The sequence below is a fragment of the Amphibalanus amphitrite genome, unplaced genomic scaffold, assembly GCF_019059575.1.
Source record: "Amphibalanus amphitrite isolate SeventyFive unplaced genomic scaffold, NRLGWU_Aamphi_draft 000528F_arrow, whole genome shotgun sequence".
Classification (NCBI taxonomy): Eukaryota; Metazoa; Arthropoda; class Thecostraca; order Balanomorpha; family Balanidae; genus Amphibalanus; species Amphibalanus amphitrite.
The window spans coordinates 171,171-198,596 of record NW_024882022.1 but is presented as its reverse complement, the minus strand read 5'-3'; the positions used below and the strand labels follow the sequence as shown (position 1 = coordinate 198,596).

General features: G+C 45.8%; 2 protein-coding genes and 1 long non-coding RNA gene across 3 annotated transcripts in view; 1 reads left to right on the top strand and 2 right to left on the bottom strand.

The window, feature by feature from the left end:
• Nucleotides 1-2,220: 2,220 nt before the first annotated feature.
• Nucleotides 2,221-5,832, bottom strand: LOC122393296. Its single transcript, XM_043389194.1, has 3 exons — nt 5,785-5,832; nt 5,437-5,554; nt 2,221-2,900 (listed from the first exon to the last, which is right to left on the bottom strand). Exons 1-3 carry the CDS (start codon nt 5,830-5,832, stop codon nt 2,350-2,352), a joined length of 717 nt encoding a protein of 238 aa, XP_043245129.1. The 3' UTR covers nt 2,221-2,349.
• Nucleotides 5,833-5,871: 39 nt separating this feature from the next.
• Nucleotides 5,872-10,142, bottom strand: LOC122393292. The gene is made up of 3 exons (XR_006258674.1): nt 9,834-10,142; nt 8,240-8,355; nt 5,872-6,081 (listed from the first exon to the last, which is right to left on the bottom strand). It is a non-coding gene; the product is annotated as an uncharacterized LOC122393292 (long non-coding RNA).
• Nucleotides 10,143-15,390: 5,248 nt separating this feature from the next.
• LOC122393290 (D-2-hydroxyglutarate dehydrogenase, mitochondrial-like) overlaps nt 15,391-27,426 on the top strand; it is a 130,067-nt gene continuing 118,031 nt past the window's right edge. The window contains exons 1-2 of the mRNA XM_043389189.1: nt 15,391-15,470; nt 22,612-22,773. Coding sequence (XP_043245124.1) covers nt 15,429-15,470; nt 22,612-22,773 — 204 coding nt within the window. The 5' untranslated portion in view covers nt 15,391-15,428. The remainder of the gene's footprint in view (nt 15,471-22,611; nt 22,774-27,426) is intronic.

Genomic DNA, 27,426 nt, shown 5'->3' with positions numbered 1-27,426 from the left:
TAACGCACTAGCTGAAGCCCTCGACTTTGTATTTATCACAAATGTACGTACACCTTGTTCAGTCACAAAAAAATATCTATTTCCACACAAGATTCGGGGCTTGTGAAAAAACGCTCATAAAAGACGCCGCTGATTTCAAATGCTTGCGTAAAATTATGTATCGCGTCAGACTACGTCCAAATTGCAAAATGGAATCACCATTAATAGGATGCAGTAAATGTGTTTGATATATTAAATTTGATTAGGAATGTATGCCAACGTGATCGATTTATATCATCCCGGTGCAGCATAAGCATTGAACACCTTCAGGACTAATCCATTTTATCATCGACGGTTGAGGAGGTCGCCGGACTAACTTTACCCCCAGATCTTGTGTGTTGAAATGCAAACATGAAAAGTAAAAGCCTAGAGATAGTTACCTCACCATTGCGGACATACCTACTGTTACATAAGTTTTACAAAAAGATTCGTGTTTCTTGTGATCGTTCTCGTGTAGTGCACAACGTCCGCCTGCCACATTCCTATTTCTTTCTGTGAACGTCTTAACAATATAACACACACATGACATTCTACCATACGACACATTACGCTTCTGCCCCACCCGGCGCCCCGCACCGCTTCACGAATCACGAATACGGTCGTCTCGCTGGAGCGATGCCCCAGTCAATCGGCCGTGTCCGAAACTCTTCAGTCTTCATCCTACTTTGTTGCTTTCTGCGCCTTCCTCAGAAACATTTATTGACGCTGCCAAATATATCAATATGTTTGGGCCATGCAGAGGCTTACGCATGATCTTATAGGTAATCGCGTAGTGATCTGACCCAACCTGACGATGAGATAGGTGCAACCCCGGCTTAAATAAATGTTCAGAGTCCAAGAGTTCAGCTATCTTTCCTTCTACGGCCGGTTCCGTTCCAATAGATCCTACCTTGATTCTGATCATTCTGAATATTCTGAGCTGGTTCGACGTTTAAATGCTAAGATAAGGAAAAGAGGACATCAAATGCCCTCGAACGGATAATTTTTGGCTTTCGTCCCGAAACAACTTTGCCAGCTTCGCTTGTCTCCAGTAGGCATGCGGTCCCGCTGCGACCTCTCCGCGGTGCTGACACCGACTGAAGCGGCATAGACCCATCGCGGTCACGGCCAGTGGGTGGAGTCAAGTTGAGCACGGCGTAACGTGATTGGCCAGCGCTCCTATCCAATCCGGTGCGGTAGCGAGCGAGCCTCTATCCGGGTGCAAAAACTGATTAACATTACGAGCCAACGACAAGTGCTCTAAATTTTGATATTTTGTTAAGAGACCATATTGACAAAAATTGGCGCTTGAGCTGAAACATCGTCTGCCAAAATTTCAAGCTAATTGGACAAAAATTGAAGAAATTATCGCCGAAAAACAGGGTCTCATGGGGTCTGAAATGCATAGTAGGTCAATATCTTCAAGGTCAAATGAGGTCAAATGTGGTCAAATCTGCCATATTAGCGACTTTTTTGCGTTTACACGCCGATAACTCAAAAAGTTACCGGCCGATTTTTTAAAATCTTTCACTATACGAAAGAACAAACATTTGTGAGTATGTATGGTGAATTTCTAGATAATCCAACAATAAATATGGCAGTTAGAAGCCTACTAAGGGTAAGATGTCGCCGGCTGAAGCGGCATCGGCCGACGCGGGAAACGCGGCAATCACAATTTTGTGTTTACACACTCATAACTCAACTTTTTACCGGCCGATTTTCAAAATTCTTGAACCATATGATTGCCTGTACATTTCTCAGTCTTCTCACCGAATTTGACGCGAATCTAATGTAATTAGCGGTAAGGAGCACGATGTAAAGACGGAACCGTCCCGCCCCGGCACAGTCTACAATTCAGGCGGCGCGTAACGGCTAGCGCCGGCCGCCGCGCCGCCGCGCCGCCGCGGCGGCAGGATGTTTGACTTTACACCGCTATTACTAGAAAAGTTGTGAACCGATTTTCTTACTTCTTGCACGAGAAGATCCGCAATTCAATTCTGGACAGGTAGCCGAAATTTCACATTGATATTATGCTTGCGACGCGAGTTATTGGCGAAAAACAGGAGGGGTGGGCGAAATCCGCCCCCCCCTTCCACTGCGCGTGTTAACCATACCCATGCCATGTAAGCACAAATGGTCAGTCTCTGCAGCAGACAGGAACAGGCAAACATAAAGCACAACAGAAAACAATATAATCCTAAAACGTACAAAGAAAGCAATTCACAGCCTTCATCAATCACCTTCATTTCACAGTATGTGCAAGTGCACACTGCACTCCAGCTCAATTATAACTAAAACACCAGGCTAGTGGCGGGTTGTGCGAGCAGGACTCTACGGCAGCAGATCCCTGTTATCCCTTATCAGAAGCAGATCGTCGATGCGGCTCGAGAGGAGTCGTGTCCGGCGCTTCTCGACGATCCTCCCGGCCTCAGAGAAGGTGCGCTCTGCCTCGGCGCTGCTTGCCGGAGTCGAGTGGACTTGTCTGGCTAGATCCGCGAGGCCGGGAAGCCGTATCTCGTTGCGCTGCCAGTATTGCAGTAAGTCCGCACCAGACGAGACGTCTCGGCCTCCCTTATCGTCCATATACGTCTGAAGTTCGTGTTGCGCGGCTGCTTTGGCGCGCATCTCTGGCTGATCCTCACTTGCTGCGCCTATGTTGTCGGCATCGTCGTCTGACATGGCTTCCAGTGCCAGGCTGAAGGCGCCATCCGTCGTCTCTTCTCTTCCAGATGTCGACGGCGTTGTCGTCAGCTCACTCGGCTTCTCCACCGGCAGTTCCTGAAGTCGTCTCAGGCACGCTTCCGTCGCCTTCTCTTTTACCAGCCTGGATCCTTGAACGGTGCTCTTCGGTAAGCCAGGACATCTGTTGGAGGCGCCGGTACCTTGGGTGCAGGACCATCGCCATATAGTGGTCGTCGCCGATCTTCCCTGCAAACTTCTCTCCTTCTACACGAAGGCGCAGGTTGGCCTTCAGCGAGGCGACAATGCGCCGATCCTTGGCCGCCGGCTGCAGGGCCCAATCTTACCAATGCCGTGAATAGGCGAAATGCCGTGAATGGAGCCCATTCACGGCAACGGCATATTACCAATGCCGTGGATAGCTATTCACGCCATCTCATTCACGGCATGCAGTCGATGTTTATCCACGGCATTTTGGCAGTGCTTTAACATGGGCAGTGGCACAAGCTGCCGCGAGAGCGGCAGAACAAACGCAAATAATCAGCTGTTTGCGCTGTCGGTGGCCGATCCATTCACGCCACCTTTTAGTGCCGTGAATGACGGGTGTTGTGAAAGGGATAGGTCGTTGGGAGGATGTTACTATGCAATATTTGACACTATTATTTTTTTAAAGTAAACAATTCTTCATATAATACCCTTGACTTCTTAGAGCGACGATTATACGCATAGTGATTATTTAAAAACATGTATTTTCCAGGGATACTCAAATCCATAAAAATAAACATGTTTATTCATTATATGGTCTTATTTTTCAAATCCATACGAGATCGTGGAGGCGATTTTAGCATCTGGGCCCAATCATACCAATGCCAAACCTATCTATATATGATATAATATGGATGTTTCAGTGTTCACCCCGTCCGGACGTCTCACAATCATCCTTCATGATTTCTAAATAAATATTTAAAACAATTAAAAACCGTAAACTTGTCAAAAAATTATCAGCACAGCACTCACAATGCATATTTTACCACTTTCTGTCTGACACATGCAGCTACGGAGCATGCTGTCTTCATGCGTCTCAATCTGACTTCTGAACTGAAAGCCTTTTTCTTGATATGCTATGGTTTTGAGATGTAGACGGGTTTCTTCAATATTTTGAGTAATTCCTTTTGTTATCGTGCTCGTAAAAAGCAGCAAATAAGGCTATAGCTTGAGCTGGCCGGGTACATGTACCCAAAGTTTAAACTTTACGAGCTGCATTTCAATTGCATTATTCCAATGTCTTAGAAACAACAGCGGAGCTATCACTAGGCCGTTACTTCAATAATTTTATCTAAAAATTGTTGCAATATCTTAACAGCAAGCAAATAGAAATGATGAGCAGCGAAACCAAGGCCCTATATACCAGGTAGGTTCATTAGGGAATTTTTTACGTTCCCCCTACCGGCCCCGGATGACGTCACTGGGGTGCTCCCGCCGCGGCCGGCCTATGTATAGAGCATTACTACGAACTTTCCGGTGGCATTTTTTCGTGTTATAACGCCCAAAAAGCTATCGCGAGCACTTTTCGCACTAGAAATTGAAAATATGTCGCATTTTAAAGTGAGTAATAGTGATATAAGGTCACGTCCAGGAAAAGCGGGCCGAAACCAGCGAGGCTTGTATGGGTCCCAGGGCGCAGGGTTATGGAGTTGGGACCGGACTTTGATCGGAGTCGAACTGGAGCCGGAATCGGAGTCGGAGTCGTTTTTGGAAGCCGGAGCCGGAGTCAGAGTCGAAGTCACCAAAAATTCATCGGTTCCGCAGACTGCGGAGCTGCAGGGCTGCCCGGAGTCTGAGTCGGAATCGGTCAGAATAGACAGTTCTGCCCGGAGTAGGAGTCGCAGGGCTGCGGAGTCGATGGATTTTCGGTGACTCCGACTCCGACTCCGGCTTTCAAAAACCAGCTGCGACTCCGACTCCGACTCCGGGCAGAATTGTCGGCTCCGACCGACTCCGACTCCGCAGACCTAGCAGGGCTGCGAAGTCGACAGATTTTCGGTGACTCCGACTCCGACTCCGGCTCGGGTTTCTAAAATCGACTCCGACTCCGACTCCGGTCACAACTGTCGACTCCGACCGACTCCGACTCCGACTCCGACTCCGCAGCCCTGAGGAGTCGTAATTAGTTTTTGGAACTAGAAGTCAGGAGTCAGTAGTCACCGAAATTACATCGGCTCCGCTGCCCTGCTAGGGCGCTCAGGACGGATGCACTTAAGTTGCATTGCTGAGAAAAATCGAATAAACATTTTCACTAAATATTATAAGTTTCGCTTACGGGTGGCCGTTACTCACAGCTGGTGGTACAATATCGAGACGCACAGCCGTTACCCAATGCCGAGTCGCACAGTGAGTCGCACAGCCGTTACACACAGCCGGAGGCACCATGCCGAGTCACACAGCACCAACAGATCTGGCCGTGCCACACCGAGTCGCACAGCCGTTACACACAGCCGGAGGCACCACGCCGAGTTGCACAGCACCAACAGATCTGGTCGTGCCACACCGAGTCGCACAGCCGTTATACACAGCCGGAGGCACCACGCCGAGTTGCACAGCACCAACAGATCTGGCCGTACCACACCGAGTCGCACAGCCGTTACACAGAGCCGGCCGTACCACACCGAGTCGCACAGCCGGTACACACAGCCGGAGGCACCATGCCGAGTTGCACAGCACCAATAGAGCCGGCCGTACCACATCGAGTCGCAAAGCCGTTACACACAGCCGGAGGCACCATGCCGAGTCGCACAGCACCCACACAGAGCCGGCCGCACCACACCGAGTCACACAGCACCACGCCGACTCGTAGTCGCTACACGAGCCGGTTTACCAGCTCACCTAGAGCTCCTTGCATGATCGCCAACTTTTCTATCGGCTCTTTTCAGCTGCCGGACCTCGTCCAGTCAGGCTAAGGGACCGAAGGGGGAGGTGGAGACGGGTGCTCACCAACTTCCTGGACACGCGAGTGCCGAGCTGAGGCTGCTTGACGGCAATGAACAGCTTGAGACGCTATATGACTCGCGGCCCCTGATCTGCACTTGCCCCCATCAGCAGGCAGAAGTTCCGCTCGAACTCCTCCACAGCGGCCATCCAGACTTGTGACAGAACAAACAGCTTGCCTCGGCTGAGCGTCACAATTCAGCTGTTCGGCAGGGTGTTCAGTGTCTCCAGCGGCGCCCGAGAAGTCAGGAGACCGGCTACCGAGGGTGGCGTCGATGTGGTGACACTTGTATGCCACGAAGCCGGCAACAAATGCCAGCCCCTCGCGCTGAGCTTCCAGGTTGGAACTCGTCAGCTCGGCGCCGGCCATGGCTGCCAGCGTCGACACCGGCGGCGGCACTGTGAAAGCAGTATTACGCTACATCACTTGAAAGACATTGACAATTAAATATTGTGCAACAAAAGAAAAAACGTTAACACTTAAACCAGTATAGCGCCTTTTGGGGCGACTAACGGAGCGAGCGAGGGGGTGAGTCTTGCACGTGCGAAATTTCGAGGGGGTACCTCCAACTGACTTGTGCACGGCACCCTACTGACCGGTTTCTAGCGATGTGCCAAATTTGAGCACAATCGGCCCAGCCGTTCTCGAGATCTGGAAGCGGCACCCTGCACGTGCGCACGTGCAAAATGGGTCCCAACTGACTTGTGCACGGCACCCTACTAACCGGTCCCTAACTGTGTACCAAATTTGAGCGCAATCGGTCCAGCCGTTCTCGAGATCTGGAAACGACCCCTGCACGTGCGCACGTGCAGCAGCACCCCAACTCTGGCACATGGATATGCAGTGCCTAGTGGGTGCCTACCTACATGCCAACTTTCAGCGCAATCGGCCAAGTAGTTACCGAGATATTGCAACAATTACAAAACGAACACCTCTTCGTTTTGCACGTGGCACGTGCATAAGGGGTCACCCACATGCATCGGGAATGGTCCAATACTTGGTAGAAGGAATGAAGCTACCCTACAAAATTTACCGCATGTAAATCGGTCAAGTGGTTGCTGAGATATAAGCCTCGCAAAAGCGTGACCACGGCCGGCCGGCCGGCCGCTCATACTCAGAAATTTCCGTTATTCTACGTAAGACTCCGCTCGCTTCGCTCGCTCCGTAATGAGCCTAGTCTACGCACTGAAAGTGACAGATTTCGCGGACAACGAAAAATGCATGCCCTTTGGCTTTGCATTAATCCATTTTCCCGTTACTATTAACCCTCGCCGGCACAGGCCATTTTGCGTCCTTCGACGGCACAAGGGGGGTGGGGTTGGTACGACCCCCCCCCCCTCGCGTTTGGCCCCTGATCGAGCTAGAGCTTCGCGGAAAAAACGAGCGTGTTGCCCGTCACGAGACGAAGCCGATGATACCCAATTTTAAGGTCCTAGGTCATCGGGTGACCTTCCAGGTCAGGTCAATGACCCGAAAACCGGGAAAATCGGGACCTGTTAGAAAGACGTAAATTGTGGCTGCTATGTGGTTTTCCGGGGTGCTGATCACGAATATCGTGTTAGTTTTGATCAGAGATGATGTCTTTAAGCATTTAGACCAGGTCGGGTCAGGTCAGGTCAGGTCAACCGGTAGGGGTTGTGACGGGTATTCGTAATACGTGTCAACCGCCTCTGACAGCTTCGTAACATGTTACGAAGACACCAAAACTACTTCGTAAATGTTCAAATGGTTGCTAAATTCGAATTCAGCTAAAAAAAAAACTAGCCTAGAAACATGTAAAACTCGAAAAAGTGAACCGAGGTCGCCCGAGGTCACCAAAGGTCAATGACCTGATCTGACCATCAGGTGACCTTGACACCCACCCTAATGTATGGGAGCGACATCAAATCACATGTTTGAACGTTTGAAACCACAAAAAGCTTGCAAACGCGCGGCTAATGTTAGCCGACATACGCCGAATCGCGATTCCGGCCAAACATGGTCTCGGAAAAGAGGTCACAGGTCAAAGGTCATTGGGGTCAGGGTCATGAAATTTTCAGGGTAGGTGTAAAATTGGTCAATGCGAGGGTACTGAAAGTTTCGTCGCGATCGGCCGCTTTTTACGCGAGTTATTCGCGAAAAACCCTAGGGGGGGGGGGGGTTGCATCACCCCCCCCCCTGTGCCGGCGAGGGTTAAGCCTCGTTTGGCGACTGCCCCCCGAATTCGCTCGTGATTAGCATGGCACTTTTTCAGAAGAAAAAAAAAACACAGTATAAAATTGTTCAAACATCAACCAAGACTGAAACAACTCAGTTTTTTTCTAAGCACTAGTTAGGACCAGCATAGGTCATTATCAGAACATTTAGTGGATGTGACTTGAGACATCACCTTATTGGATTGAGTGGCAGCCTTATGCCGACAAAAAGTTACCATTACTTATGGCAAAAAGAATGTTTTGATGCATTTTACCAATGGGAATTAAAATGGTGTCGCTCAAGACGGGCCAGGATTTCTAACACTGATGGATATTTGTGAGCACTTTTAATGTGAGTGAAAACATAAACCATTAGACTTACTTGTCAGAGGTCCCTGCTGGATGGTCTAGAGGTTGCTCGCAGGTTGCCCCCAGAATCTCCTTGACCTCCTTTGCATGGTCCTCCTCAGGGACCTACTCGCCCTCGCCTCAGCTTTCCTGTAAACAGAAAACTCTCAGCACAAACAAATTTGGCTAACATCATGCTGACAGTACAAGCAACTAATAAATAAATTTGAATAAGATTAAGCAGTTAGCACCTACCCATGAAATAACTTTAGTGACCAATTTGAAAATAAACAATAATACCATGCAAAAACATTTGTTTTCATTTTTACAGCTCTGATAACATTGCAACGTGACTGAGATGAACCCAGCCCACAGTATGTGACCATACTATATACAATTTAAATTTTAATGATAAAAAGTACCTAAAGAGCTCATTTATATTTCAATTTGCCATTGTAGCACTATGTAGTTTGTTTACATTGCGTCAGTTGGGCAAACTAGACTTTTGGAATCAAAATATGGAGGCATCAATAATTTGATTCTGGTGGGAGGAGCCATGACCAAATATGGGCAAAGAATCAATTTTTTGATTCATTTGGGTACACTTTTGACTTCAAATGTATCGTTACGGTTGAAAAAAGGCCCATGACGGTGAGATTTTTCTTTAAAAAGGTAGAAAAATGTGGTAGGTTTGCAAAAAGTGTTACCTCAAAACCAAGAAATTGTCCCTTTGGCCTTGTGAATGGGAAAAAGACAGAGGCACTGTCCATCACGTAAAAGCTGTTTTGAGGAAATCACAGTGTATGTTATTTTTGTATCATGAATTGCATACTAAACAATAAGTATTTGTGTAAAATGGCAAAATGAAATTTTCAAACCCCTAATTATCATTGTTGTAGTGCTTTTATATTTATTATATGGTTTTTACCTGTTGCTTCAGTTTTTGTATTCTTGACATTTAAAAATTGTGAATTGTTATCAAATGTAGTGAAGGTAAAGTACAACAGTGCTATAGCCTATAGGCATCTGTTGTGGTACTGAGGATACCACTAAATGAGAATAATAGCAAGATAAATGCTGTATTCTTCCAAGTAATTGTTGCCTATCTGTTAACATTACCTGTGAATCAAAATAATGATTAGCCAGCTGATGGGGAATCAATATTATGATTATCTGTTTAAAGTGAATCAATTCCTTGATTGCCTTTCACTACCTATAGAATTCAAATTGTCATGATAGGAGCAATATTATTTTGCTTAGGAGATACGTCCAGCATTTCTGTTCAAGGTCAGGCATGCTCCTTCTTGAAACACTCTCTTATTTTTATGTGTTTGGTAAGTTAGAAATGGTCTGCATTTATGCCCAAATATGGTCATAAGGAATCAATCTTTTGATGCCTCCATATTTTGATTCCAAAGGTCTAGTTTGCCCAACTGGCGTGCTTTCTCTAAACATTTTATTTGTTGAGTGTATCATGTTAGGTCAAGGTACTTATGCGCACTGCGAGCACTGAAAAATTATTACCTACCAGCTTAATTGCAAAAATGGAAACTTTAAAAAACGCCAGATTATGTTAAGATCCGTTGCAAAATGAATGCCTTGGTTGAGGTTCCTCAGGATGTTCCCACCTTGAAATACTGGGTTGTTCTTCATGATATATGAGACGAAACGTAATACAAAGTGTGGTTGCCACTTATGTTAAGCTTTTGCGACCTTCAAACACATGAAAATGTGTTTATATTATTAAACAAACATATTCAAACTTTGCATAGCAACCAAAGTAATAACACGCAACGGTCGGAAAACACTGCGCCGGTGCGCCAGAATTGACTACATTACTCGAATCTCAGCGACCAATCAGCTTTCGAGCATCCCAGTGACGTCACATTGGCAGCATTTGGTAGCAATTTCCTTGTACGTGTGTCCCTATGGCGATGAACCCCCCCTGAGCGAAACGAAGTTGAAAACTAATCCACTCGATTTTTTCAGCGCGAGAATGTCCTCGGGGAAGTTTACTAGGCCAGTAATCCGCTTTTCAGGAGAATTCTTTAGGCAGGCTTTAGTTTTTCATAGTTTGCTATCACGGTTTCCACAAATAACTTATCCTTCACACATATGTATGGCTCTAAAACAAATAAACGCCCGACAAAACTTTAAATCTATATTACTATTTGAGGAGGGTGCGTCTGTCCGTTACCGAGGTCCCGACTTGGTGCTGCTTTGCGTGGACTACAGGCCAGACCGTTGCACCTAGCCCGGTGAAATTTGCACAACTTATAGATCAAGGATGCGCGACGTGCCTTTGAGGGGTCTCAGCTCGATCGGATTGATAGGGAGCGCGTGGCGCGTGCTCAAAAAGTGCAAATTCGCGTCATAGACTTTACATGTATAAATCGGCGTGCGAAATCGGGCGAAAACGGCTAATTTTGGCCGACACGGGTCCAGTTCCCGTGCAATATCTTGGTGACCAGGGGTCCGACCGGCACGGGGAAAACAGCATCGTGTACAGAATTTAACGGGCTATTGAATGGTGTGCAATGCAGAGGATAGCACGCGCCACGTGCACCAGAGAGGGCACTTTTATTTGAAAAATTGCGGTTTTTGAGGGATTTTGGAATTAATTTTGTTTTTAGGTGACCGTTAAATGGAGCGAGTTGAATCAACGCCTATTTGCAAGAGAAAGGTACCGCCTCTCATATAAAAATTGTGAAAAGCTGATTGATCCAAATCAAGGTGGTGCAAATCACAGGAGAAAATGGTGTTTGTCAATTTTGTGCCACTTTGTTAATCACACGGGGTTTGCTGCATAACCTGATACCTTTGGCAATTGAATATGGTACCATTGGATAGAGCATTCAATTCTGTCCAATATTCACTCTTCATTTTTGCATGATTAGCAACAGTATCCTTAAAAATGTAAATGTTCCAAACCATTACATTGTCATTTTTAGCGAAATTCATCGATGGCCCTCAAAAGACTTCACGCCAGTTTTCGAATCATTCTAAAGTAGAACGCATGATAATACGACACGGGCACCTCGATGCGATGCATCTTTTTTTGTTTTGGCCATCAAAAAGCATTCGAACGAAATGGATACCAACCAAATCGACACAGACCAACCCAATACCCACGGGTCACAAATAACCCTTCTTCGCGTTGCGGAGCACGCGGGTAACCCTAGTAGAGAGCTATACTTGTTCACAAGCAATACGCTCAATTTCCGATAGCGAAGGTGACAAGAATTGACCAACCACGTTGCGTGTTTTCTGCTGGCGCTGAATTGTACCGTGGGCAAAATGCCGTGAATAGAAATGCCGCGGCACGGCATTGGTGAGATTGGGTAAATGGAGTGCCGTGGATCAGCCGCCGTTGTAGGCATCCACGGCATCTGCATTCACGTCATTGGTAAGATTGGGCCCAGGTGCCGCTGCGCGTGCGCAAGCACCAGTCCAGAAATGCTGGATGTTTTGATGCCGACAGCTGCTTGCTAGCCTCGTTAAAAAAGCGCAGGACGTCAACCACTCCGGTGAGGTCGGTTTTCTCGAGCTGGTCCATGAGGCTGATAATGCTCTCCCGGTCGGCCACTCCGTCCAGTGAGGTAAGCGAGGAGTGCGCGTGTAGGATCGAGTCCAGCATCACCCACTCGGAGTTCCACCGCGTGGGGACGGCGGCTTTGAGTCCGCGACCGAGGGGATCCGCGGCCTTCAGCAAGCTGTTGATGTTCGTCTTCTTGGCCAGTCTGACGAGCTTCTTGCAGGTATCGACGAGTTCAGCTACCCCGGCTGTTGCGTTGACGGCGTCTTGGATGACCAGATTGAGGTTATGACAGAAACAGCTCTGCCACCCTCGTCCCTTTCCCTGGAAGGCGAGTCGATTATTGGCCGCGTTGTCCGTGACGAACTTGATGTGCTCGCCGTCCCGCCGTTGATGGTGTTGTAGGAGGTGGACGTCTTCTCGTCAGTCCAGAGGTCGGTACTGGCGGCGATGTGCGGCTGCTCGGAGACCTCAACCCTCAGCCGGGCACGGACGACGACCGTTCGTTGCTCCGTCTCCTTGGCGACAGTGTTTCGCCCAGGGAGCACGTGGTCGACATCAATGCGACCGTGCTTGGCGCCCAGGTCTACCAGGAGCTGAGCAGCCTTCCGGAACCCTCGACCTGCGAAAACCCAAAAACAAGCAAAATATTACAAATGAGTTGGTAAAATGGCACACAGCGACTAACGAAGTTGATTGCAGCATTTCTTTCGCTACATCAACTTAGCCGTTACTCTAAACTGGAAACTAATTGCATGCTACCTCATGATGAAGTGAGTAAATATGTTACCAAGTTGTATCACAGCACAATACTGTCTTACAGTTGAGCCTTGTTTGAATAGGCGAATTAAATCTTTTTTAATTAGTCATCCTTCGATACAGCAAGAGACGCGTCTGCATCCAGTAATTTAATCACAAATCCTTTCTAGATGCGCCGGTACCTATTTATTAACAAAGAACCAAAAATGTGTCCCAGAAGAAATGGCACTGATTTCAGAAATAATCTGCAGGTGGATCCTACCCTACCTACCTTCTACCAGGTTGAAAGGTCGGAGGTCTTCAGAGCTGACGTCGCTTAAAGCCGTCGCCACTCGCTTCTTTTCAGCTCGCAGTAAGCCCTCCGGTACCTCCTTTCTCAAAAGAGAGGTTATCTGCGGCTGACTTTGGTTCACAGGACAAGAGTGCTTCTTAAGGTTAGAGGTGCCCGACGACCTCCCAAAGCTATCGTCGTACGCGGACCCAGTCCTATGTGGCAACACGATCCCACAGCTCTTACATTTAAAGGCCTGACAAACTCTCCCGTCCAAACGTACTCGTGCGAAACGTCGCCACAACGTGCTGTTGCAAGAGGGACCCGAAACGCCTGCTGCAAAGGAAATCCTACCGCTTTCCGAGTTAACCAGACGTTCAAGAAGCTTGATGTCTTCTCTAGTTGCAGGAACTGACTCTGCCATAACTGCTGCAGCTCGCCAGCGTGTTGCACCTGGGGCAAGCCGAAAATAACCTTTTACAAGCTGTTTAGGCACATAAGAATAAGAAACGAAGAAATGAAGTCGTACGCTAGAAATTCGGCTGAATGCACGCGGTAATTGTATATTTTTAAATAAAAACGTGACAAAAATTGTTTTGAGACCGTCAATTGCATTTACACTTATCTCAAGGAACTAGGAAGACTTATGAGTATTGTATCCCACGAAAATGACTGGAAATCGGTTAAAAAAACAGCTCGTAGGTACTGACAAATTGCAATGCTGTAAAAATAAGTTATTTGAACTTGGCAAAAAATTGATGGTAGAATAAAGGGAACTTTTTAAGTGTCTTCTCCAAAGCAAATCAAGTGAAGCACCAATCATCAAACGTATACAAAACTTGACCGGATATGAGTGTACTAGACTTACCTTCGCTCTCAACGTGCCTGTAACCGCCACTGCGCACTGACATTGACTGGTAAGAGGTCAGGGCGCGACCCTGACATCGAATTTGAATTCGCGCCAATTCAAGTACCTTTATTAATCAAATTTCAAATAGTGTTTCACGACAGATTTCCTGAAATTGCTACACAAATCTACGCTTATATGAAGCATTTTTTTTATTTTACAAAAAAAAAATAGAAGAAAATAAAACATGTTTTTATTTGAACACGACAGTTGAAAAATCTTCTCCGACCTCCAATTTCAATTTTTGAATGGCCTTGGAATAGGAACAAATTCAAGGTGACCTTTGATTTGCGACCTTGATAAGGTCATATTTGGGTCATATCTTTCAAATATATTAATTCTTCAAACCACAATTGAAAAAAATCAAATGAAATAGCAAGAATAAATCATGCTTAAATTAAACAGCTAATAAATAAAACAATGGAATAAAAACCTTTTTAATAAGTCAAGCCCCTGTTTCCATGACCTGCACAAAATGTCAGTAAAATAGGGGAGAGCGGGGCCAGTTGAACCACTTTTTATATATTGACATGCACAGCGAGATCTAGTTGTCATATCGAAAAATGCACAATGCCATGAAAAAATATGCTCTTTTGGCTTTATTTTAAGATATGTAAAATTATGTTTCAAACATATTTTGCCGCCAAACGCATGCTTATAAAACAGCTCTACGCCCGTTTCAAATGACCCCGATGCGAGGGTCAATTGAACCAGCCCATGGGGTCAATTGCACCTATCCTTAACAATGGGCTGTTTTCCTCTTTAAGGCCACTTTCTTAAGGAGATATTTTGTCCGGTTTACTTTTCCAAATGCTACATTCAATAGGTCGTTGGAAAGCTAAAAGTGCAAAGTTCCTCATAATAGGTGACATAAAGTACCTAGACTATGGTAAAATGGGCGGATGAGAAAAATGAAAAATATCTCAGGCTATAGTGTGCTTTCAAGCAAAAGGCTGGAGAAAAAGGGGTAAAAAATTGAGCTCTATTAAACTACTATTTCAGTTTAAAAGCTCATTTCAAAGGTGGACTATTTCCTTTAATGTTTACAGCCCCTGAACAATAACCATTGCAAAGGTCACCGGGGTCCATTGAAACGGCCTGTGGCCCTGTTTCAACTGACCCTCAGAGAAGCGTTTCAATTGACCCCATCCGCTCCCGCCATCTCGCACGCGCCGTAAAGCACATGTCAAACGAGCTGGAGGGACGGCATCATGCTGAATGAAGGGCCAAATAAGGTGTTATTCCGGAGCCAGGAGTTCTTCTTTCAGCAAACAAAGGTATAGGAGATATCACAAAATATTCATAAGAACGATTTCTCCCAAACGCCCCTCAAAAACACAAAAACAAGTGTCAAATCAAAATTACCGTCCGTTTGCCGCCCAAACGCCGTTGTCAAAGGAAGTGGTCGAGCGCGGATGCGCAGTGGTGTCGGCAACGCCATATGTTGCATTGTTGCATACTGTTGAAAATAAAGCCATGTTTCATCTGACCCCGTGTTTCAACTGGCCCCGCTCTCCCCTAAGGCCTGTTTTAGCCAGTAGACATTTACTGCGCGCGTGCTTTTGTGACGCGCTCACTTCCAGCGTGGCGGTGCGTCGATATTATTCATATTGTAGGATTCAGCAAGCTGTAATATTATTTTAAATAATGTAGATTTTAGGCTGGAAGGACTAAATATGTTTTCCGTTTGGTGTATTTTCCTGTGCCTTTACTATGCCCTTTGTCAATATGTGTAACCAAGTGCACTTTTTATGGACAGCCACATTGTATTTCTTGCAAGAATTGGAAAACTTGTGAGTATCTTTGCCCAACATTCAATGCACTTTTTGCAATAGGTTTACACAGAAAGTGCTCATTATTTTTCCATTCAATAGCTACTGCATTTGTGAGCCAATTATTATGTAGTTAATATGCTCCATGTGCCCATTGACTTATGTTTTGATCGCATCATTTAGTACTTTTTAAATATTTGTCTATGTTTTGTTAATGAAAGATACTCCTAGTTTTCTGTGCAACAGATTTGCCAGTATTTCTCTGCATATATTATGTGTTTCGTATTTCAATGGAAATGACTGACTGAATTTGAGAAAGCAAAGATTTTTCCAAGTAGATTTTTAGGAAACGTAAAATGTAGTTTTTGAAAAAATTAAGCTTGATTGATATTCTGATACCGACAAAATACCAAATGTTTTTGGTATGTTTTACCGAATACCGAGTCAGTATCGGTTCGGTATTGGGTATACCGAAATTTTGGTAACCGATTGACACCACTTGTATCCACTGAGCTGCCGAAACCAGCGACCACCCGCCGCGGTCAAACGCGATCAAATGTCACAATACTGTCATTGACGGTCAGCGGGTGAATGTCATTTTGTTTTGTGCAGTCGAGGACCATTCTCGGTAGCTCAGTGGATGAACGCTCGTGACGTGAATTGGCCGGTGGGAGAAGTCCGGTTCGAACCCCCCTGAGTGGCCGACTTTTTGGCTCCTAGTTGGAACGGTTTGCTATTGGGGGCTGCGACTACATATTAGAGCAACAGTAATAATCGCTTTAAATTGGGGCGTTGGCTGCGGCACTACTCATAACCCCTAGTTCCCACGTCTCTGGACGATTGCCGTGCGAAACAATAGACACCAATCTGCTCAATCAAGGCCTTAATAGGGGAGAGTGGGGAAAGATGCCCAGGGTTTTGCTATGTCATATATTATTCTAAAATGACGATGGGAAAGCAAAAACTTGGAGTTTCAACGGAAGCCGACATCATTTTTCTCCAAAAATATCACACTTTCGTGCCTGAAATATTATAACTTTTTTTTGCTATTAAGCATTTTCCTGAAGAAGTGAAAGGGGGCATCCTACCCCACAGGGTGGGAAAGACGCCCCCTGACGTTGGGAAAGATGCCCCCTGCACTAAAAGTGACATAAGTGGGCACGTGAATCGCCTGAATGAATCAGTAGTCCCTTCGAGCCTGCAGTAGACACCAAACGTCATCATAAGGGCCCTCAAAAGTAGTCGTAAGGGGCTTCAGAGGTCATCGTTAGAGCCATCATAGTCCAGCGCGGCCAAACAAGCCTCCGTGGTGGCGTTCGGAGACCACTGTGGGGCTCTTATAGGTCTTCATGATGCTTGAGGGCCCTCGAGCCCACCGTGGGGACCTCTGATGCCAGCGCGGCCCGTGGGGCCAACGTGGGAGCCCTCAAAGGATGTCGTGAAGGGCCCTGGAGCCAATAATGGGGCCCACAGAGGCCGTCGTGAGGGCTCTCAGAGTCAGATGCCGCCCAAAAAGTCGCTATGTGGGCCGAGAGACCGGCATGGGGAGCACCCGACCGTACTGGACTCTCAATAGTCCCAGATCGGCTTTTGTCTACATCACAAGTATGTAATAAATGATTTGACGGGCTGTTTGAAGGACAGCCTACGGATTTAGGGGGGCGTCTTTCCCCATCAGGACAGGGGGCATCTTACCCCAAGGTACCGAAGTAACATTAAATCAGTACAATTTGTTAGCCATAAAACTACACCCTGAAACAAACTGTTTGGGACACAGTACACGCATGCTAATGTATCACGACTATAGCAAGGGACGCAAAAATTATTTACCTTCTTTGATATTTACAATGTTCTGACACCAAAATATTTTTTGAAAGCAGCAAATAAAAAACATGCAATCATCAGCCAGCCGTTGCCCAACTGAGCTTCGCAATTTTTTGTGCAGTTAACAAGGCAGGCTTCCGCTTTACGCTAAGAACATTAATTTCCAGGTCCGATTCTTTGTTTCGCCGCTAGAGGGGGTGGGGCGTCTTTCCCACCCTGGGCATCTTACCCCACTCTCCCCTACTAATATGTTATACGAAATATAGCTCCGCACCTCGATGCACGAGTGACATAAGTTCTATCGGCTGTCCCATTGCCACGCTTAAGTGTGTCGTAATGTGCATTGCAAGTATGATGATAGGCGCTGTCTTGGGGATAGGACATATTAACAACTGCTTTAGCATAATTGTTAGGTAGAATAATTGGCGCCTTGAGACGCGAAAGTTAACTACACTCGCTCAGCTGCGCGATGGTCCGTGCTCCCACCCCACCTCACTCCCCAGCCCTCGCCAGCCGCCGCGCCGCGCCGACCCGAGCCATGCCTCCGGGCTCGGCCCTCACCGCTGCGCTAACGTCACAGGCGGCCCACATCACCTTCCAGCCACCGACCCAGACCGGTGTCATACGGGTGGGTAGGCTGTGCCGCTTGACAAGTAAGTGAAGCGGCACAGTCTACCGGTACCAGGCGGCTGCTGCCAATGCTGAGCCATAGGAACCCGGTGGATAAAGAGTTGTAGAACATCAATCTGCCCCCGAGTGTACCTATAATTAGTATTCTGTACAGTATGTCTAAAAAGAATGTACCGTCGCCACTACGTGGCGCTGGTGTCGTGAGCCGGTAGTTGGCTGAATCCGCACCAGACCACACATTCCCAAGCGCTAGGTGACAGCTGCGCAGCGGCCGGTAGTAGCGTAAGCCCGAACCTTCGTGACACGATCCGGGGGGGGGGAGGGAGAGAGGGAGGGGAGCGGGCGGGGCAGCGCGTGTAGGGAGGGGTGCTCCGGCAACCTGGCAGTTGTCGGGGCCAAAGGTCAAGGGGTCACACACCAAGCGAACGGACGCTGATGTGGGTTCGTGGGGATCGTGAACTTGTGTTTGGTAGGTGCGTCTTGCGATGCACGGGTGATGCCAGGGGTAGCCAGTAACAGTTGGTAGCATTAGGCCAAATGGGCGCTCAAAAACTACTACCCCATAGGGTTTGCATGTTAAATCGACCTTTTTCAAGCGAGCCCCACACGTAAGCTAAAAGATAAATTGCCAATATTATTGTGGGGAAAGGTAGCCTAAAGCTTCCTCTACAACCTTTTTATCTAGCGTTTTTCGATGCGGAGGCCATAACAGGTCCAAAAAGCATTGGGCGCTGCCCGAGGTACCAAAAGCCCCTCCATGAGGGCACTAGTTCCTGCGCATGCGCACATTGCCTCAACCCTGTACTAGCGTAAGTTAGCGATACTGCTCACGGACTCGATCAGCCAATGAGCGTCCCCGATTACCTTAGTAGATGTCGCTAGCATCACGCAAATCCTGCTTGCGAACACATTTTAAGAATGAAACAGCTGCGCCACTTCCGCCTTCCATAGATTCCTTCCATCTTAGTATCAACTATAGGCTTTTCAACTAACTTTATTCTAAGTTTTAAACTATGGTTAGTATGTTATTTCTGGTTCATATAATTTAAAAATAACTGCTTTATGAATTTGGCTTTACTCGTCATAATGGAATTCTCTATTTATTCCATATTCAAAAAATATATCACCTTCCATGTAACTCATCCAGGTAAAATGGGCGCTTTCCTCGTCGTTGGTGTACCCGTTGTTCTATATACCCTGGGTGATACGCCATGGGTCTAAGCCAAATTATTCAGGGGAGAGCTGAAGAAAAACACCTGTTCAACCACGGCGAATAATGGTGCTGAAAAATGGAAAGTATGGGTCAATGCAAGCCTTCATGACTATAAACAACTTTTCTGAGGACGCAAAGGCCAGCATTGAATAATGATATCCCGTATCCGAATCGAAATTAGCAATGATTTATAATTAGATGCCGAACTATAATAGCGTTGCAAAACCCGCCTAGTAAATTCTCAAGTCGGATTCATACCGACTTAAATTAAACTATCCTAAATTAAATTGTTAGCCCGCGCCCTGATGGGGTCTGCCGAGCAACGCAGTTTGATGGGGGGGGGGCATTTTGCCCCCCCCCCCCCCAAGATCTCGAGAACCACGCAACATAGCGACAAGCGGCAAACGGCGTTGGATAGCCCCAACGGGGAACTACCTTGTGACCCAATTTCATTGACCTCGGTCAAACCGATGACGTCACAGGTCAGGTCAAAGGTCGAATTTTCACCGTTTACAGGCATTTCAAGAAATGCGTTGTAAAATCGAGTAAAATGCATTTCATTGAAAATCATCGATGGGGAAATGTTTGTCAAACACATATTTTGCTATTTGAGGTCAGTGACACCAGGTCAGGTCACAGAGGTAAGGTCACTGAGGGTCACAAAGTAAAAATATCATGTGATGCATGTTTTATGGTCCATTTTGTATGCCAAATGAGATTATGTGGGACATGCAGCCCTTGGGGTCAGTTGAGGTTATGTTTTGGTGAAGGTCAGGTCAAGGTCAGGTCAAGGTCAGGTCAAATAAGGTCAAATTTTAATGTCGGTATTTTTGCATAAAATGGGTATCGATTCGATGCAGCTCGTCACGGGGAGTTCAATGGTGGTCTCCGTGTTGCGTTACGAGGTCTAGAATTGCTAAGAATTGAGTTCAAAAATTTGACGTAATAAATTTATAACAGTTTTTTCGCTAAGGTATCGATCTTAAATTTGGTATGTATATCGAAGAGCGCAGGGACTATCACATATATTCCGTTTTTTCGAAATTCGAAAAAATGGAATTTTTTTGAGTTTTCTAAAAAAAAATCATCTTTTATTTTTGGGGTCAAAATCCCAAAATTTCGAAAATCCGTGATAGCAAAATTGCTTGTTAACTGTAGAATTGGTGAGCGTTTCAAGATGTCATGTTTTTTGCTCATTTTTACTCGAACATGACCTCAGTTTGACCTCAATAACTCCTGACCTGAGGTGACCTGTGACTTGACATTTTGTGTGAAGGTGTCAAATTGATGCCCGGTAAGGTACACAAAATTTGGCGGCGCTGCGCGCCGCCTTATCGGCTGACCCTGGCAATCGCTGCATTTCGTAACGACGGACACAATCGTTTCTTTCGTGAGGCTCTAGCTCAATTAGGGGCGAATCGGCGAAGGGGGTTGTTCCCTCACTTCCAACCCCCCAATGCCCCCTCGGTATTCAGAAAACCTGAAGGTGCGGTGAGGGTTAAAACGTTGCTCCTGAACGAGGAAGAAATGTAAAATTCAAAGCTCTTTAGACGTCTTGTAAAAGTGGCTATAATAAATAAATTGGTTAGAGATAAGATGCTTTTTAAACGACTTTCTCATATAAAATCGGGTGCTGGGACCAATCTCATAAACGCTTTAGAATGAACAGGGGTCACTGGCTAAAGTTTGGGTGCAGAAAACGGCTAAACCCGCGCGGGGCTGGGGTCTCCAGCCGAACGCGCGGGGCCTGGGGGGGGGGGGGTAAATTTTACCCACCCTTCCTGTTATCTCCCGAACTAATGGTCCAATTTGGAAAATTCGAACGCCAATCGAAAGATCTCATCACGAACAACTAAAAACATGTACTTAATTTAAAGTTTGAGGTCAAGGTCAAGGTCAGGTCAAGGGTACAAATTGCAAGTTCCTACAGTATCGGCATTGCACCGTAGTTGCCGAAGAATGGAGTTATGGACTGAGACTGATTGCCTAAAACGTGTTCTTAGGCTACCAAGACAATATTCGTTGCATACAATATCATTCAGAGGTCAAGGTCAAGGTCAGGTCAGGTCAGGTCAGGTCACCAAAAAACAAAATATAGAAAAGGGCATGTGCGACACATGTTTTTTGGGTCATTTTACTCATAGAATTCAATAGGCACACTCGATAAGTGATATGGACCATCTCTGGATGAATTTCAGGTCGAAGTCAGGTTAAGGTCAGGTCAAGTGAGGTCAAATTTTGAAGTTGGTTGTTAAGGCCTAAAAAGGTGTCTATCTGATGCAGTTTTTCACGGCGAATCGAATGGTGCTATTTTTTGTCTCCGTACGAGGTCTAGAACTTCCGAAAAATTCATTTTTCAAAAATTTTGTATGTCGTGACGTCATAAAATGTTTAATAACTCCCACATTTTTGAACCGATTCTTCCAAAAATTGGTTTGTAGGTGCACATTGACCAGTGACCACTTCTCTGACATATATTCCGGTGTTTTCGATAAACTCAAAATTTTGGATTTTATAATTATTTTCCCAAAAAAGTCAGTTTTTTGGAAAAATTTGGGCTAAAATCCAAAATTTTTAAAAACCGAGATAGCCATTTGATAGACAAAGTAAAATTACGTATAACCTTTTTGTTACGTCTTGATTCCTTTAAAAATGAAGATGTTAGCGGCGTTTGAAATTTTGCCGGTTTTGAGGCGAAAATGGCGAATATGACGTCACTAAAACGTCAATTTCTCAACAATTTTCCGACAGATTTCGCTCAAATTTTCAGGGAACGTGGCAAATTGATGTAAGAAAAGGTACTGAAAGTTTGGCGGCGCTGCGCGCCGCCGTTTTCGAGATATTGCAAAAATTCGCGAAGGGGGTAAAATTTACCCCCCAGCCCCGCGCGGGTTAAATGCAAAATGGTTTTCATGCATTTCAGTCAATTGTTTATTGACAGTCCCAGTGGCCGAGCTAAAAAAGTTCGGTATTGTGTTGCATCTTTTACGTCCTAAGAAACTACACCAGCTATTGAAGTGGGCGGCCTTATTTGAATGGGAGGGCGCATTATGCACCAATCGTGTGCTTCCGTTTGTTTTGGACTGCATTTTGCCACATTCACTGCTGTGGTAAAATGCATGAATACGACATTTTCTGATGCCGTGAATACGACAGCATTCCATTTATAAGATTGGGGCAATGGAGTCATGCCCCGCGGGTTTTCCGCTCGGCCGCTACGGGCCGAGGAAGTTTATTTTCGCCTGAGGGCAGGACGGAGGTCAGCGAGGGAGCGCAGGGTCAGCCAGGTATCGCCCAGTGCCGAGCGGGTGCCACTCCCTCCCCTCTTCTCTCCCCTCCCCACCTCGGTATAGATGGGGAGGGACCGAACTGCCAATGCTCGGGGTTACATGAGCAGAGTTAATACGCATTACACCGTTGCGAGTCTCTCTCCTTATCTCGCCCCTAGTCTGTGCGACTGGCTAATACACGTAGTGCTGTCCTCACTGCCGGCAGATCCAGCCTCCACTGGACGACTACCCCTGCTTCATGCTGATTGAGACGTCCGGGAGCGACGAGCAACATGATCAGGAGAAGCTGACCCGTTTCCTGGAGAATACCATGGAGCGTGGTTTGGTGATGGATGGGACACTGGCCTCCAACTCGCGCGAGACAGTGGTCAGTTGCAGCAGGGTGCACAGGCACATTGCCACTTGTAACTCGGTCATTCCAATCACTTAACCCGCGCCCGGCTGGGGGTCCTGCCCCTGGATTTCCACGCCCTGCTGGGGGGGGGGTTTGAACACCCCCCCTTCTAACTCGGCTCCTGAGCCACGTAGCGATACGCGGAAGGCGGCGTTCGAAAGAGCGTCAAAAATAATGAGGAAATCACTTCGGTCAATTTTTTGGTCAGGTCAAAGGTCAGGTCACCAGAGGTCATTGAAGGCAAAATTTCGCCGATTTCCAGGTCGAATGTCGACAATTTCCAAGAAGCCAACGCATAACTCGGGAACCAATAGAGCTACAGCGCCGCGGAAAAGCGCATTCGATAGCCCTATTAACGCCCTTTCTGAGTGATCTTCTCAGATTTGACCTAACGTCAACGGTTTTGCCTGCAGGGGGCAAAAACTGCAAAAATAGCCGATTTTTTTGGAAACAGTTTTTTCTGCAATAACTTTTGATCCAAGCCTTGTACGAGCTTACTTTTACCGGCATCGTGTTCTGCTCATGAAGACGCATCGAATGAACTATAGCTTGACCTTGAAAGGTCAACTTGAAAATTTGACCCCAGGTCAAGGTCATCACCTGACCGGAAAGGGTCGTGTTGCATATCAGTCGATCCGTATCGTCGAGCTGAACACATCTAAGGAGTTTTCATCGCTCTAGCATGCCTCTATCAAAAGTTATTTGCGAAAAAACTTAAATACCATTCGTGACCTAAGATGACCTCAGGGCATAAACAGGGGTCACGGACACCATTTTCATGTTCAGTGTGTCTAAACCACTTGTAATTCAGTGTTTGGGAGTGTTTATAATGTCTTTCGTCCAAAAGAGGCGCATTTCAATTTTCTCTCATTGACTTATAATGGGGAGGTCGCAAAATTGACCTGACCTTAGGTCATCGATATCAAAATTCTGAGATAAACATTTTGTACATGCTATTGCTCTTAGCAATCGCTGAAAGTTTCAAAGCGATCGGTCACTTGGTGTAGCTATGACAGACATTGAAACTTTTTATGAGGTGAGGTCACTTCAAGTGACCTGGTGACCTGACCTTGAATGACCTTGGTCTGAAATTTTCACAACATGTGTAGAATTGATGTATGATAAGGTGTACTAAAAACGGCGGCGATCCGTGCCGCCGTTTTTGAGATATTCGCGAAAAACCACAAGGGTGTTCAAACACCCCCCCCCCAGTAGCCTTTCTCATAAAGCTTTGTCTAGTAAAAAGTAATAGTAAAAAGCACGATTTTACTGTTGACCAGTAAAATTCTGTTTCATAAAGCAAAAATTACTTTTACCAAGAGTTGCAAATTTACTAGGTTACTATAGCGCAGTTTTACTGGTGACCAGTAGGAAGATCCTGGGTTGTGTTTCATAAAAGCACGTGCTGTAGTAAAAAAGTCGAATGACGTTTGCTTTCGTGCTGTCAATTTCACCCTTGCTCTACCTTGCAGTAAAACAGCTTACGAGTTTTGCTTTTAGCTTTAATTGTACTTAATATCTTAACGCATGTCCTGAGTTTTCGGCATAGGCCTTTTATTGACAAATAACAAACTTCATTTTTTCTTTAAAAACATCTATTGTTGCTAAAACTTCACGTTAAATCATATGAAAAGCTGGCTCTCCATCCTGGCAAACTAAACGAGGTCAAGCGTGTTTCTGGCAAGCTAATGTGAAGTGGAGATATGTTCGAAACGTTCAAAATGTGAACTGCGATGGATTTTCATTGAAGGAGAGACATTAATTGAAAAAGGACAAGACACACGGACAACGGGCTATCAACTGAAACATGATAAAGGAAGACCCAGTAACCGAAGCATTTTCGATGTCGGCATAGAATAAACACAAGTCCAACATTAGCCTACTACTTGAACCTGAACCTGAACTGAAAAAAACATAATTGGTCTTTTGAGTACAAAACAAATACGATGCTGAATGCCTTGTGGGTGCTGAACACTTAGATGCAACTTGAAGCAAAATAGCGCTCACCGCCGTGACCACTGCACTGATGGTTCCAGGGGCACGTTGGAGTATTTGTCCCCCTGTGCAGCGCCCCAAAGGTACGAACTTACGCATTTTCCCTCGCATTGAGAGGAAAACCGACAACTTTTATAAGAAGTTTGATTTAAACAGCACATATAAGCATGATATATCACAATCCGAGAAATTTTTGAAAAAGCAAAAAATGAAGCACATTATTGGGGAGCATGCCTCCCCCAGCATATCAAATAACTTCTAGATCTTCTAATGACTGTACCGGTTGGTCGGACGGAGTCATGCATTACGTATACAGTGATGCCATCCACTGGGGCTATTGTGTGCGACGTTCTCGTATGCCCACCTTACAAGCAGCGTTGTAGGTGACGGTCAGCTACGACGAGTGGGATCTGCCGGCTATCGAAGTCGTTGTGCTCAAAGAACAAACCGTGCACACTGCACAATGTGAAGGAGAAAGCCGACGAGCAAATAGCAACTTTGACCGCGGCGCGGGAGCGCCCGTACGAGCTCATATTGGGCCGTACCTACTGGCGGCACGTGGGAGATCTCTGTTCTCGCCCATGTGTTGTAGATACGTTAGTGTCTGCACGGTTGTGCGTTTGTAATCTTTGATATAACCATGTGAATATGTAACTACAACGAAATACATGCAACTAAAAAGTTATGTGCACTTTTAAAGCCGCGTACAGATGTGGTACGGACTAGGCTAGCCGAGCAAGGGAAATTCAACCCAAAGTCTAGTCCAATCCAGTGCCCAGGTCCGGGGTGTTTTCCTTTCCTTCGCATTGCTCTGTGTAAATGAAGCAGCTACCGAAAATGAAATGTTAGTGACCAGACGAAAGGTCTCAGCAAAATAAATCTCGACCTTACAAATTGAGCTCGAGCCAATTTAGGTCAAAAGTCAAAACCAACATGCTTACAGGGATCCTTAACTTAATGGCAAGAAGCGCAGTGCGCACGGAATACTGAAATATTTCAAAAGTGGGTGTGCCGTGGGGGCCTGCTTTAAAAACTCTTACCCCCTTCCATCGAAAACAATATCTAGTTGCGCCAGCTACCTCCAAATCGCATGATTCATCAAACATTCGCCGGTGCCTTCATGGCATAAATCGATGTTATTTGATAGCTCGTTCAATTATCGATACGTGGATGCTGGTCCCGTGCCGATCATTGGTCTAGCTACCAAGATATATGGCCAGAACTGCAACGGTATCTACCGCGCATTTCGACAATCAAAATAAAATTAAAAAGATATCTTCCACACGGAGGTCCCATGACTCGTTTGCAAGCGTTACTGAGCTCCGAAATTTTACTCTTTTACTAATTACTTTTCACTATTGTTTATGAGACAGAGGGCAACAGTGATTAGTAAACTTGAAATCACTATTCTACTATACACCAGTAATAGTAAAAAATGTTTATGAGAAAGGCTACAGCAGGGCACGGGTTAAAGTCTAACACTTAAAAGTGCAATGAATGAGTGCTCTCTCTCTCTCTCTCTCTCTCCCTCTCTCTCTCTCTCTCTCTCTCTCTCTCCTCTCTCTCTCTCTCTCTCTCTCTCTCTCTCTCTCTCTCTCTCTCTCTCTCTCTCTCTCTCTCTCTCTCTCTCTCTCTCTCTCTCTCTCTCTCTCTCTCTCTCTCTCTCTCTCTCTCTCTCTCTCTCTCTCTCTCTCTCTCTCTCTCTCTCTCTCTCTCTCTCTCTCTCTCTCTCTCTCTCTCTCTCTCACAGAGGCAAAGTGACATATAAATATATATATATATATATATATATATATATATATATATATATATATATATATATATATATATATATATATATGAATATGAATATATATATATATATATATATATATATATATATATATATATATATATATATATATATATATATATATATATATATATATATATATATATATATATATATATATATATATATATTTATTCCTCAGCAGATTCAATAATGTTTAGATAAACTCAGCCTTTTTCCGGACAGTTTCGTGACTTGTATTGTCACTGCGTCGGCGGTTATACGAGCTTGCGTTGCACACTATAAAAATAAACAGAGTTGAAATTACACAAGAAAACACGCGTCACATATATCGCTGACTCCTCATCCAGGCTACAGATTTTTTGGCATCTAGGTCATCTCGGTCAGCGAAGAATTTATAGGGAATGGTGAGGCAACACAAACAGAGCGGAGCAACCTGGTCATGGACGGATACAATGAAACTACGAGAACCGTCAAAGCTCCAAGTTGAATCTCACTCCCAGAGCTGGCTGCCAGAGAATGGCGACCGCTTCCGCAATTGGGCCAAACTGGCAGCTCCAACAGCCCCGTAAAACCATCAAAAACCAACCCTATCCAAATCATCCCACTGTGCCTAAAATACCACACTGCAGCCCATTGCCTCCAGCACCTCCCGACAGATGGCAGTAGCAGTCCTGCCCCTGTCAGATGCTGTACCGCTCAACAGGCATGTTTTTATTAAGTCCCCCCAAGCGTTGGTAGGTGCCCAACAGGTCCATCCAGCGATGCTCCCTTGCCCTTCTGTACGTTACCCAATTTTTATATACTTTCTCCAGACCTATAATCCTTATATCCTCCAC